We start from the raw sequence: 15,067 nt of genomic DNA, 5'->3' as shown, positions 1-15,067 counted from the left end.
GTGTTCTTTTTAAGAGAAAAAAATCTATCATAAAACTTGTTTTCACCCATTCAAATTGGCCATCCAGGCCCAAGGAATTTATTGTACCTCAAACCATAGTGGCACATAAAATTTTGTTTTCATCAAAGCACTGTGTCTCAGGAATGAATCATATGTCAGTAATAGGGTGTATGGGCAAATAACTTTGTTAATGTCCCACTTTCAAAATGAACGCAGGGGAACTTGGTCCATTGAAGGAATACAAGGGATGAGGAAAATACTGCAAAAAACATTAACTGTCCAATGTAACCTGGCCCTGGTGTCCTTGGCCCTGGGATAGGTCATACTCCATCAGGAAGGCCACATGGATGATGGGTTAACACTTCAGCGATGCCAGCGTGAGGAGTCCCAGGCTGCTCGGATCATCCGGAACACGACCGCCTTATTCAGCCAGTTTGTAAGGTACGTGAGTTCCTTCCTTTTCTCTACTCATGGGTTTCTATTTTGCAGCCATCCGATCCCACCGACCACCCCTTTTAATACTATGAATTTTCAGGAAAGAATTATGTACCAGCAGAGAGTTCTACCAGAAAGAGCTTGGGATTGAAACTTATTTCCCAGTAGGTGAGCTCCTACCAGCTTCACTCTTGGCCCAACAAATGCCCAAGCCTCTTTAGTTGGTTTCATTAGTTGGTATTCAGGTTGGCGCCATAAACAGCCAAGGTCTTCTTAAGAAAATTAAGTGGAAAGAGATGGAGCGCTGTAGGTTCCCTTTGTATTAGTGCATGAACAGGGGAGGAGAGAGAAAAAAATGGATCTACAACCTCTGTGCTATTTAGAAAGGTTTTCTACATCTTTCAAAATTGTTGCTATGGTTTGGACACATGGAGATTTGCATGGAATGCTTGGGTCACCCACCTATGACTGGGACTTAAATGGGGAAAGTAACTTAACTACCTACTTGGATCATAATCCTTCCAGCCTCAACAGTGCTGCCAGAATAGAATTCTGGATTGTATTCACCAATTAACCACAAAAAAAAAAAAAGATTCTGTTGTAAACAGTGCAGTGTTGCAAGCCATCCTTCTCTCATAGGAAAATCTCTCTAAAGCCTCGAGGATTTCAATTGCATGAAATGAGAAAAAAATGCTATGCCTTTATTTTCCTTCCTGTTGAATCACTGTGATCCAAGGGATATGTATTAGTTAGGATACAGGCTAAGCTGCTATTGTGGTTCGGAATAAACTTATTTCTTTTTCAAGTAATAGTATAGGGGAGGCAAGTGGTTTAGGGAAAACAGACCATCCTGCTGCTGGGACTCAGTTTCCGTCTGTCTTGCTGCTTTGAAATTTCTATAGGTTCTTTAAGTATGTCCAGTACAGCAGCATCACCTGGGAACTTGTCAAAAATACAAATTCTTGGGTTTTATCCCAGGTAGACCTAATCAGACACCTAAGAGTGGTGCCTCAGAAAAATTGAGTTTTGATGGGTCCTCCAGTTGTTGCTGATGCATGCTAAAGTTTACAGACCACTGCCCTGTGATAAAGGTTTTAAACTTGTCCAGGTATTAGATTCATCTGGGAAGCTTTTAACATCATGATGCCAAGGTAGCATCTTCAACCAATTACATCAGAATCTCTGGAAAGTGAAAGTGAAGTCGCTCTGTCATGTCTAACTGTTTGCAATCCCATGGACTGTAGCCTCCCAGGCTCCTCTGTCCATGCAATTTTCCAGGCAAGAATACTGGAGTGGGTTGCCATTTCCTTCTCCAGGAGATCTTCCTGACCCAGGGATTGAACCCAGGTCTGCTGCATTATAGGCAGACGCTTTACCATCTGAGCCTTAGAATCTCTGGGATGGGGTCCAAACACAAGCTTTTTATTAGAGCTCCCCAGATAATTCTACTACCCAGTCACAGTTGAGAACCAACTGTTCTGGTATGTATTCTTCAAACATGTGATTAAAAATAGTGTACTAGCACCATGTCTGAGGTCTGACCTGAAAAGATGAGAAGAGAGAGGAAGTAGAGGGCAAGACAGTTCTTTTTTAAAAAAATATAACCCAGAAGTAGATCACCTTATCTGGCACTCTGTTAGCTAACGCTAGTCACATGGCCACACCTAGCTAAACGAAGGCTGAGAAATACCATCTCTGGTGGGTTGCAACTAGAGGGTCTTGATACTAAATTGAAGGAAGGAAAGCAGACGGTAGGGGTCTTCTTGCCACAAGGTGGGACTGAGGCCTGAAAGTCAATGATCTTTGCCTGATTTTGACTCCGCCACTGATTTCCCATGATCCTTGAAGAAAATATATCCTACTTTCTATTCTGTGTTACATCGAAACTGCTCCCCTTCTTCACAGAAAGAGGGTAAGAATGAATGGCTTGGTATAGGCAGAAAAAATTAGCTACATGCATATGTGAATTTTGCATGTAGTCTGGACTAGACCACAACCATTACCATAGGGAGTGGATGGTTTTATCTAATTCTCAATTCTCTCAACTTCTGCCCTTTTATCTTTCTTAAGGCAAGGCCCCTAATTCACACACTTACAAAAATTAAGTCAAAATGGATTAAAGACCTAATTGTAAAACTTAAAACTATAAAACCTGGGTGAGAAAGCATAGGCTCAAATCATCATGACCTTGAATTAAGCAATGCTTTATTCAATATCATGACAAAAACAAAACCTACAGAAGAAAAAGTAGATAAATTGGACTTTATCAAAATCAAAAGCTTTTTGCTGTAAAGGGCACCATGGAGAAAGTGAAAAAACAACTCATGAATATTTGCAAATCATAGATCTGATAAGGGAATTGTATCCAAAATAAAGAACTCTCACATCTCAACATTAAAAAGACAAATAGACCAACTTAAAAATGGATGAAGGATCTAAACAGACATTTCTCCAAAGATGATATACAAATGGCCATAAGCATATGAAAATATGTTCAATGCCATCAGATCAAATTAAATTCGAACCACAATGAGATAACACTTCATTCTCACTAGGATGGCTGTAACCAAAAAGACTATCAATTAGAAGTATGGGACAGGATGTGGAGAAATTGAACCTTCATACACTGCTGGTGGGAATGTAAAATGTTGTAGCCACCATGGAATACATTCTGGGAATTCCTCAAAATATTAAGCATAGAATTACCATATGACTCAGCAGTTTCATTCCTCAGTATGTGCCCAAGAGATAGTAAATATTGATCAGTTGCTCAGTCATGTCCAACTCTTTGTGAGTCCATGGATAGCAGCACGCCAGGTTTCCCTGTCCTTCACCATCTCTTGGAGCTTGCTCAAACTCATATCCATTGAGTTGGTGATGCCATCCAACCATCTCATCCACTGCCATCCCCTTCTCCTCCTGCCTTCAATCTTTCCCAGCATCAGGGTCTTTTCAAATGAGTCTGTTCTTCACATCAGGTGGCCAAAGTATTGGAGCTTCAGTTTCAGCATTAGTCCTTCCAATGAATATTTAGAACTGATTTCCTTTAAGATTGACTGGTTTGATCTTCTTGCTGTCCAAGGGACTCTCAAGAGTTTTCTCCAGCACCACAGTTCAAAAGCATCAGTTCTTCAGTGATTAGCCTTCTTTATGGTCCAACTCTCACATCCATACATGACTACTGGAAAAAACCATAGCTTTGACTATATGGGCCTTTGTCAGCAAAGTAATATCTCTGCTTTTTAATAGGCTGTCTAGGTTTGTCATAGCTTTTCTTCCAAGGAGCAAGTGTCTTTTAATTTCATGGTTGCAGTCACCATCTGCAGTGGTTTTGGAGCCCAAGAAAATAAAGTCTCTCACTGTTTCCATTGTTTCCCCATCTAATTGCCATGAAGTGATTGGACCAGATGCCATGATCTTAGTTTTCTGAATGTTGAGTTTTAAGCCAGCTTTTTCACTCTCCTCTTTCACCTTCATCAAGGAGCTCTTTAGTTCCTCTTCACTTTCTGCCATAAGGGTGGTGTCATCTGCATATCTGAGGTTATTGATATTTCTCCCGTAATCTTGATTCCAGCTTGTGCTTCATCCAGCCTGGCATTTTGCATGGTGTACTCTGCATATAAGTTAAATAAGCAGGATAACAATATACAGCCTTGACGTACTTTTTTCCCAATTTTGAACCAGTCTGTTGTTTCATGTCCAGTTCTAACTGTTGCTTCTTGACCTGCATATAGATTTCTCAGGAGACAGGTAAGGTGGTCTGGTTAATCACCTTAAGAAGTTTCCATGGTTTGTTGTGATCCACACAGTCAAAGGCTTTGGCATAGTCAATAAAGCAGAAGCAGATGTTTTTCTGGAACTCTCTTGCTTTTTTGATGATCCAATGGATGTTGGAAATTTGATCTCTGGTTCCTCTGCCTTTTCTAAATCCAGCTTGAACATCTGGAACCTCTTCGTTCACATACTATTGAAGCCTAGCTTGGAGAATTTTGAGCATTACTTTGCATGTGTGATGAGTGCAGTTGTGCAGTAGTTTGAACATTCTTTGACATTGCCTTTCTTTGGGATTGTAGTGAAAACTGACCTTTTCCAGTTCTGTCACCACTGCTGAGTTTTCCAAACATATTGAGTGCAAGAATTTAACAGCATCATCTTTTAGGACTTGAAATAGCTCAGCTGGAATTCCATCACCTCCACTAGCTTTGTTCGTAGTGATGCTTCCTAAGGCCCACTTGACTTCACATTACAGGATGTCTGGCTATAGGGGAGTGATCACACCATCATGGTTATCTTTAAGATCTTTTTTGTTTAGTCCTTCTGTGTATTTTTGCCACCTCTTAAAATCGTCTGCTCCTGTTAGGTCTGTACTATTTCTGTCCTTTGTTGTGCCCATCTTTGTATGAAATGTTCCCTTGGTATCTCTTTCTTGAAGAGATCTCTAGTCTTTCTCATTCTATTGTTTTCCTCTGTTTCTTAGCATTGATCACTTAGAAAGGCTTTCTTATCTCTTCTTGCTAGTCTTTGGAACTCTGCATTCAGATGTGTATATTTTTCCTTTTCTCCTTTGCCTTTCACTTCTCTTCTTTTCTCAGCTTTTTGTGGGCCTCCTCAGATAACCACACAAAAACTTGTACACAAATGTTCAAAGCAGCATTACTCATAACAGACAAAAAGTGGTAGCAGTGTAAATGTCTATCAGCTGATGAATGAATAAATAAAAGGTGCTCTATCTATATACCAGAATATTATATGTCTGTAAAAAGGTATGAAGTTCTAACATACACTGCAACATAAATGAACCTTGTAAACATTCAGTTCAGTTCAATTCAGTTCAGTTCAGTTGCTCAGTTGTGTCCAACTCTTTGCAACCCCATGAATCGCAGTACGCCAGGCCTCCCTGTCCATCACCAACTCCCGGAGTTTACTCAAACTCACGTTTGTCGAGTCGGTGATGCCATCCAGCCACCTCAACCTCTGTCATCCCCTTCTCCTCCTGCCCCCAATCCCCCCCAGCATCAAGGTCTTTTCCAATGAGTCAACTCTTCTCATGAGGTGGCCAAAGTATTGGAGTTTCAGCTTCAGCATCAGTCCTTCCAGTGAACACCCAGCACTGATTTCCTTTAGGATGGACTGGTTGGATCTCCTTGCAGTCCAAGGGACTCTCAAGAGTCTTCTTCAACACCATAGTTCAAAAGCATCAATTCTTTGGCACTCAGCTTTCTTCACAGTCCAACTCTCACATCCATACATGACCACTGGAAAAACCATAGCCTTGACTAGATGGACCTTTGTTGGCAGAGTAATGTCTCTGCTGTTTAATATGCTGTCTAGGTTGGTCATAACTTTCCTTCCAAGGAGTAAGTGTCTTTTAATTTCATGGCTGCAATCACCGTCTGCAGTGATTTTGGAGCCCAAAAAAATAAAGCCTGACACTGTTTCCACTGTTTCTCCATCTATTTGCCATGAAGTGATGGGACCAGATGCCATGATCTTAGTTTTCTGAATGTTGAGCTTTATGCTCAGTGAAAAAAAGCCAGTCACAAAAGACTACATATTGTATTACTGCTTTTATATGAAATATCTGTAATAGACAAATCTGTAGAAACAGAAAATAGATCTGGGAATGGTGTGATAGCAGGTGAAAAGGGGGAGTGACTACTTTTGGGTATGGGATTTGAGGGAAAGCTGATGAAAGATTCTAAAATTGACTTAGGTCATGGTTGCACAACTCTGTAAATATAGTAAAAACTATTTACCGTTTGAATAGATTATGGTATAATACATGAACTATATTTCAATAAAGCTGTTATTTTTAAAAATTCAGTGGGAGTTACATGCCTAACAATGGGAAAATTATTTTTAAACAGCTTTATTGGGTTATAATTTGCATATCATAAAATCTATCCCTTTAAGTGTACAACTTTGTGAATTTTAATAAATTTATGCAGCTGTACAGCCATTGTTACTGTTCAGTTTTAGAACATTTTCATCACCCCAAAAGGATTCCTTATGCCTATTGCAGTTTATACTAGTTACTACTCCCAGCCCTAGGCAACCTATCATCTGCTTCTCTCACATTTTAATGCATTAAATTGATAAACCATACAATATGTGGTCTGTTGAATCTGGCCTTTACATTTAGCATTACATTTTTGAGGTTCATCCCTATTGCAATATGTAATGGTGCTCTGTTCCTTCTTATTGCCTAAGAGTATTTCTGTGTGTTTTAAATACGTATTACATATATAAATTGTACACACATACATACACAAAAAGGTATACATGTATGTATATATATACATGATTGTGTATGTGTGTGTGTATATATATATATGGAGAGAGATACACAAGTAAACTCATCTCACATACTAAAACATGTTTATAGTAAAATAGCACTATCTTGATTAATATAGCTTTATAATAAGTATTAAAATCAGATAGAGTGAGTCCTCCTACAATGTTGTGCTTTTTTTTGATATTATTTTGACTCTTCTGATCCTTTGCATTCCTATATAAATTTAAGGGTGAATTTATCAATTTTTGTAAGAAAGTCCTGCAGGGATTTTGATAGATATTGCAGTGGATCTATACATCAGTTTTGGGAAATTTTTATCTTAATAAATCTTTCAGTCCATAAACACAGAATGTCTGTCCATTCATTTATTCTTCTTGGATTCCTTTCAACAAGGTATTAGATTTTCCAGTATATAAATCTTACACTATTTTATGAAACCTACACAGTATTTATTTTTGATGCAACTACAAATGGAGGTGTTTTCTTAATTTCATTCATTTTTTTCTTAATTTCATTTCAGATTGTTCACTGCTGGTGTCTATATATACTGACATGTAGAAATTGAGTTTTTAAAATGTCAGCCATGTATCCTATGACCTAGATGAAATTTTTTATTATAGTGAAGGTATTTTTTGGTGTAGATTCTTTAGAATTTTCTACATACAGGATTGTGTCATCTGTGAATAAAAGGAGTGTTTTTTTCCTTTCCAATAAGAATGAATGCCCTTCATTTCTATTTTATTTTGCATGACTGCCCTGGATAGAACTACTGCAATACGGAATAAAGTAGAGAGAACAGACATCCTTGTCTTGTTCTTGATCTTAGTGGGAAAACATTTGGTCTTTGACTATTAAGTTTGGTACTTACTTGCAGAGTTTTCATAGGTATCTTTCATCAAGTTGAGGAAGTTCTCTTCTAGCTTGATGAGAGCTTTTTATATTGAATGGGTGATAGTTAGATGTTGTCAACTGCTTTCTGTCTATTGAGTTGATGGTGTGGTTTTGTCCTTTATTGATACAGTTTATTACATTATCTGCTTGAGAATGTGTTTGAAATCAGTATTATAGTTAAATTGTCTATTTCTCCCTCAATTCTGTCAATTTTTTCTTCACATATTTTGGTCTCTGTTATTGGGTGCTTTGAAAGTGAAAGTATTAGTTACTCAGTCACGTCCAACTCTGCAGTCCCATGGAGTGTAGCCCATCAGGGTCCTCTGTCCATGGAATTTTCCAGGCAAGAATATTGGAGTGGGTTGCCTTTACCTTCTCCAGGGGATCTTCCCAATGCAGGGATCAAACCTGGGTTTCCCACACTGCATGCAGATTCTTTATTGTCTGAGCCACCAAGGAGTTTATAATAAATACATCTTACCCCCAAACTGATTCTTATGAACTATCTCCCTCTTTTATTTTTTAAAAAAATTTTCCCCAAGTATTTCTTTTCTTTGAAATTGAAATATAGTTGATTTATAATATTATATTAGTTTCAGGTGTACACTGTGATGATTCACTATTTTTTCAGATTACATTCATTATAAGTTATCACAGGATAATGGCTATAACTTCCTGTGCTATACAATATATCTTTGTTGCTTATGTATTTTATACATAATAGTTTGTATCTGATAATCCCATACCCCTATTTTGTCCCTCCCTACCTCCTTTTCCCCTTTGTTAACTACAAATTTGTTTTCTGTTGTCTGTGAGTCTGTTTTATATATACATTGATTTGTATTATTTTTCAGGTTCCACATATAAGCCATATTATGTAGTATTTATGTTTTTCTTTGTGACTTGTTTCACCCTGAATAATATTCTCTAGGTCCATCTGTGTTGCTGTAAATGGCAGAAGTTTATTCTTTTTTATGGCTGAGTCCCTTTTTATATGAATACTTTTTGTCTCAAAATTTATTTTGTAGAGCCACTCTGGCTGTCTTACACGCTAGTTACAGTTATTGTTTGCATGATGTATCTTCAGTCCTCTTACTCTCAACTTATTTGTGTCTTTGAATTGGAAATGTGTTTTGTAGATAGCTTACTTTGAACCTTTTTTTCCCCCAAATGCAGTCTGACTGTCTCTTCCTTTTACTGGTGTGTGTAATGAATTTATAGATAGTGTAATTATTCAGATGATTGGTTTCATGTGTGCCATTTTGCTATTTGATTTTTATATGTCTTTTTCTTCCTCTATTCTTCCTTTACTGCTTTCTTTTGGTTTAATTGACATTTTCTAGTACTATTTTAATTCCTTTGAGTGTTTTTAACTACTTTTTAAAGTTACATTCTTAATTGCTCTAGGGAACTTAGTATGTCTTTGATATGAAATAATCTACTTCACATTAGTATGAACTTAACAAGTAAATCAACTTTGCTCCAATATTGTTCTCTTCTCTCTCAACTCCTTTGTGACAATACTGATATATGTATTATATCTTCATGTGTTATAAGCCCAGCAATACAGTTTTATAATTATTGTTTTATGCATTTTTAAATAGGTATAAGAACAAAAAAGAGAAACATTGGTACATATTCATATTGTTTTACATTGACCTGCATAGTAATCTTTACCACTGCTCTTTATTTCTCAGTATGGACTCTAGTCAGTGTCTGGTGTCATTTGCTTTCAGCTTGGAGTACTTATTTCTTGTGAGGCAAGCCTGCTACCCTTTGCTGATAGACCTGTTTGTGGGTTGGATAATATGCCCAAAGGTCAGGCAGTTTTAACTTCCTCCTGGATTTTACTTTCTGCTTACACAGGGCCTCATCATATTCAGCCAGAGATGAATAGATAGCTGGGGCCCTCTCTGGTTCTTCCTGAATGTGTCTGTCTGGGACCTTGCACATGGCCTGCCTCACCCTGTTAGACCTTCTTTTCCATGGAGCTAGGGGAGAGAATGGGAACAATCTGGGGCTGAAATATCATAGACTCCCACTGTTCTTACCAAGGTTCATTATTTAAAAAAAAAAAAAAAACAAACTTCTCAATTTCCGGTATACCTTTGGTCAATTTCCAGAATCCTAAAACAGTTTTTTGAATGATTTCGTCCAATTTTGTCACTTTTATTGGGCGAAAGAACTCACTGAGCTCCTCACTTCTGGAAACCCCACCTTCAACAGGAGAAATTCTTGATTCTCCCTGACACAAGATGTTTTACAAGAAAGGAGGGCTAATGAATAGCAAACCAGTACAGCAGCTGAGGGCTACAAAAGCCATGGTACTTACATTTTGCAAGAGCTGGAAAGTGAAGGATGAAAACATAATTTGGAAATAGATTCTCTTCTCCCATCCCTTTTGAGAAACCAACAGTGCGTGCGATGTACAAATGGAAACCAGAAAGAGAGATTGACCTTCTGCAAGAACAAGTTAAAGGAATAAAGAATGAAGAAGAAAGAACAATGAAGAAGATAATGTTTTAAGTTTCCTGTACTGTCTCATCATCCCCCGTGTGGTAGTTGGGAAATGTCCCATAGGACAAATGAACAGTGTGATGGACCGAGGAGTCTCAGAAGTCCTGCTGAAGAGAGAAGATGCTATCCAGCTGTCCTCTGAGTTTAGTTTTTGGAGGGGAATGATATATAAATAATTATGGTAACTGTATGGTGAATACTCAGAATCACCTGAGCTTTTACTTAAGAAAAGAAATCCTTGGCAAAGATCTGAGAACATAATGGGACAGTGGCTGTAGCGGCTGGAGGAAGGCTGAGCTGAGACGGGGGCCAGTTGTAATTAGTTCTGAATTGAGGCATCCTCTTGGCCCTGTCCATCTAGATCCATCTGGGTCTCCTCCCTCAAGGTTCTAGAGTTGACTGTAAGCATCATGAAACCATTCAGAGGATGTGTCCTCAATGCCAAGTACATGTTATATGTTCTCTTTTGAAGGAAGGAGGCATTTTCCCTGGAGAACTGTCATATTGATGTTTCTTCAAGAGGCGAGATGAAGTGATCCAGCACTGAGAAGCCACAGGAAAAAAAAAAAAATTAGACCCGGAAGGATCCTGGCAAACATAGAGTGTACCTTCCTATTTTTCAGGTGTGGAATTGAAGCACGGGAGTCTTAGAGGCACTCTAAGGACCTCACTGTTAAATGGCAGTGACAATACCCTGGGCTTTCCCACCCTCTGTATAGTGATGTGCTGCCCCATCAAGCTACAGAAGTGCCTACAGATCTCTTCTTTCATCCTCATTTCTCATCACATGAGGACATACTCTTCACTTAACTGGCCTGAGTGTCTCTGGTATATGGAAAATATTAAATTTTTAAAAAGAGAGAGAGGGAGAGAGAAAAGCTCTGCAACTAGACCAGAAATATTGAGGAAAATGTATTCATTCTTACTGAAGCTGGAATTGGGGAGTCATTTCTGATTGAGTTCTTTTTCCCAAACCTTCACTTCATATCCGTATGGGATTCTCTTCCTCACTGTCTCTGAATTCAATAATATCCCAGAGAATCTTCAATCATCACTACCCGAGCACCTGCCATGGGCAGAGAACACACTGCTGAGAAGTACCTCCTGCCTGTAATTTACTCTTCTCTCATTGTGTGCACTTGGCGTTTTTACACAGAAGTGGGATTATTGTCATCTCATCACCTGAATATTTTCGGGACTTGTTTATAAGCTTCATCTGAGGCCTAGATCCCAGTCTTATTTAGCATGTGTCCAGACAGACATATAAGCAAATCTGCAGTAAATGTAAAGGACAGCTCATTAGAAACTGACCACAAAGGAAAAACCCTGATGTTACTCTCTCATGGAATAAGTTCCCATTCCACTAGGGTCTCAGACAATGGGGTCTCAGATTCAGTTCCATGGACTGCATCCATTCCCCCTTCCTCTTCTTAGCCTTGGCCTCTGAAAAGCTCACCAGTGTACCTCTCAAGGAGATGGGAAAACAAAGGGTCGTTTTGTCATCTGTGGAGGTTTGTGGCCGCTCTGTGTTGGAAGGATTCAGTTATAAGATTTGTTTGGAAAATTATGACGGAGGGAGTCAGACCCACATACATACAGGATGGGAGGAAGACAACAGAGGGAGATGGTGCGGGCGATGAAGCAGAGAAGAATGTTGAGAGATGGGACACTGGTGTGGGGTGGAAAAGCAGAGGCAGGCCACACAGGAAGTTGAAAGGAGAGACAGAGCAAGGGAGACATACACAAATAGGGTGTCTGCAAACATACAAACATTAAGAGGAAAACGCCCACAGAGTATCACAGAGACACATGGGGGGAGACAAAGGACAAAGATGTAGATGGAGGAAGAGACTCAGTGATGAACCCCTTCCAGCTGATGCTTAACCTGTCTCAGGAATGTGTGGTAGTCTAAAAGAACTATGGGTTAATAATTATCTATAAAAGCACTTCTACTTAGAAAGGAAGACCTGGCAGACAGCCAGGGCTCCTTTCCCTTGATTTATGAAATGGTTTTAAAATTGAATCAGAAATTCCTTCCCATTGTGCTGTTTGTCAGCAAACTTCAATTTGAGGTTATCTCTACAGCGACTCTCCCGGGTACCCGACAACCATACCAGTCCATGTGTGCGGTTCAGGGCAGGGAGGAGCCAGGACCTAGTGGACACTCGTCAGGGTCCTGCTGGAGACCCGCTGCCTAAGCCATGTCCGTCTTGTGGTTTCAGTGGAAACAGTCGCACAGCTGCCCCAGTCACCGTGCCGATAGAAGAGGTCCTGCAGACCTTACACGACCTGATTGCCTACTTCCAGCCCCCAGAGGAGGGGATGCAGCATGAAGGCAAGCAGAACAAGCTCCGCTCCCTCAAAAACAGACAGAATCTTTTCAAGGAAGAGGTAAGTCCAAAACATTAAAAAAAATGAGATGCTCTTTGTGTCCAGAGCAAGAAGTACCCCGATGACTGCAATTTACACAGTCTCCATGCAGTCTCTTTGTCTCCATGCATGCATGCGTTCAAGAAAGAGAGAAAGCTGGAAAGAAAAAGATTCACTGGAAGTTACCCTTTCCTGTCAGCACCTGGATCACATTAGCAGCAAACATTGTTGTGCTTATACTTTGGTACATTCAAACCAGATTAATTTAAAGCCTCAATGTCACCCATGTATCCAAAATTCATCTTTCATAAAATCTCAGCTATGAGAGTGTGGCATTAGCTGTGATTCCCAAATTTTGGAAGGTGTCAGAATTACCTTAGAACTTTGTTGAGAAAGTATGAATTCCCAGGTTCCACCACATCAGAAATGCCTGGGGAGCTGGTTTAAGAGATACAGACGCTACTATGTCTCAAGGTGAACTTGAGCATCTGAGTCATGAGGGATGGTCATAGCTATGGGGAAAATACTAACTTGGCGCTCATGGAGTCCTGGCCCTAGTTCTGGCTCCATCCCTAGCTGTGTGTGATCTTAGATCACATGGCTTTTCTAAGCTTGGACATGATGATTTGGCATTAATTTCAAGGCCGTGGTCATATTCTTGCGGCCTTGCATTCCTGTGGACAGGGCTTGTCCTTTGGGCATTTCTAAAGTTGGCAGTGTGGGAAGTAGACCTGTCCCTACTGAGCCTTTGGCTGGGGGAATATTCTGTGTGCCTTTATAGACTGCTGAAACTACACTTATACCATTTCCCTCCTGCTCTTTAAGAACAGCTGGGCACAGATGTTTTTACTGGGTGGCATAGTACTGTAAATTAGATGGAAAGGTCATTTTAGAAAATCCTCTTTTAGTCTTATTGTCTCTAAATTCCCTTTTTGGAGCAGATGGGGAGATGCACAAGTTTGCGTCTTAAAGAAAAATAGATCCTATATCCAAGGGCTGTTTCTAGATGAGTCAGAATCATTTCACACCAGACAGAGCAGGCTTCTGTGAGACTCATTCGTGTTCCCTCTTCCGCACTACGTCCTTGGTTTAAGTTAAACACGTGGGGGCAAGCCCGTGAGAGGAGACTGCTGACTCACTTCCAAAATGGATGCTATTTAGGTCTCTGAGGCATAAAAAATGCATATTTTGTTTTGGGGAGGCAAAAATAAAACCCAAATTGGCACCGTGAAGGTCTGTTTGCACATTAGTATCATCAGCTTTGAAAGGTGAATGATATGGGAGAGGAGAGAACAAAAGGGATCCTGAGATCTTACCTATTTTTACTTTTTTCCCCAACTCACCTTCACAGGGAATGTTAGCCCTTGTGTTAAACTGCATTGATCGCTTAAATATCTACAATAGCATAGCACACTTCGCAGGGATCGCCAGGGAGGAGAGTGGGATGGCCTGGAAAGAAATTCTGAACCTCCTCTACAAATTGCTAGGTAAGTACATGCCCAGAGCTCTCTCCCTGGGCAGGTGGCTGGGGAGGTCTGTAGGCATTTTTGTTGTGGGAAGGGGGAGCCCAACAGGGGGCTTTTATCTAACATTCAGAAATGAGTGGTCTAGGGAGATATACATGCTGACAAAACAAGAGACTTTGTTGGGAAGGGGCACCTGGACAGAGGGAGGAGAGTTAGGGAACCCAGGAGGAGTGTTCTGTCCCGTGGCTCACAGTCTCGGGTCTTATGGTGATGGGATTAGTTTCCAGGTTGTCTCTGGTCAACCACTGTTACTCAGGGTCCTTCCTGGTGGTGCATGCATTGCTCAGCCAAGCTGGATTCCGGCAAGGAGGATTCTGGGAGGTCAGTAGGATATGTGATGTCTCCTTTTGACCTTTCCAAAATTCTTCCTGTTGGTGGTGCTTTGTTAGTTCTGTGTTCCTTACCAGGATTCCTACCATAAAATAACTCATGCAAATGTTACTGTGGTGCCTGGCCAGGGTGGGTAGTTTCAGCCAATGTTTCCCCTAACATTTTCATGGAACAAACTGCTATTGTCATCCAGCCTCATTCCTTGGAAGATTGTGCTAACCATTTGATTCTAACCCAGTGGATTATCAAATCAACCCTGAATATTCATTGGAAGGACTGATGCTGAAGCTGAAGCTCCAATACTTTGGCCACCTGATGCGAAGAGCCAATTCACTAGAAAGACCATGATGCTGGGAAAGATTGAGTGCAAGAAGAGAAGGGGGAGACAGAGGATGAGATGGCTGGATGGCATCACTGACTCAATGGATGTGAGTTTAAGCAAGCTCCGAGAGATAGTGAAGGACAGGGAAGCCTGGTGTGCTGCAGTTGACGGGGTTGCAGAGAGTCAGACATGACTTGGTGACTGAACAACACCTAACCCAGCCATTCATTGTGTTAACTGGTAACTTATTTTACTTTCCAAAATGACAGCAACTGGAAGCAAATGGTGATTGGTTTTATCAAACTACCTGTGAAGCCCTTGGCAGTTCCTTACGCTCCCTGAATCTCAATTCCTCATCATTAAAATGAGAGAGCAAAGAAA

At 40.2% G+C, this 15,067-nt stretch overlaps 1 protein-coding gene across 8 annotated transcripts in view; it reads left to right on the top strand.

Annotated features, from left to right (window-relative positions):
* The window catches only part of RYR3 (ryanodine receptor 3), a 547,151-nt gene that overhangs the window by 272,963 nt on the left and 259,121 nt on the right, over window positions 1-15,067 (top strand). For all 8 annotated transcript variants that reach the window (XM_043471377.1, XM_043471383.1, XM_043471384.1 and 5 more), the window contains exons 12-14: window positions 320-441; window positions 12,361-12,529; window positions 13,860-13,995. In XM_043471377.1, the coding sequence (XP_043327312.1) occupies window positions 320-441; window positions 12,361-12,529; window positions 13,860-13,995 (427 nt within the window). The remainder of the gene's footprint in view (window positions 1-319; window positions 442-12,360; window positions 12,530-13,859; window positions 13,996-15,067) is intronic.

The sequence above is a fragment of the Cervus canadensis genome, chromosome 6 (genome assembly GCF_019320065.1).
Source record: "Cervus canadensis isolate Bull #8, Minnesota chromosome 6, ASM1932006v1, whole genome shotgun sequence".
Lineage (NCBI taxonomy): Eukaryota > Metazoa > Chordata > Mammalia > Artiodactyla > Cervidae > Cervus > Cervus canadensis.
This window is presented reverse-complemented; position numbering and strand designations above follow the sequence as displayed.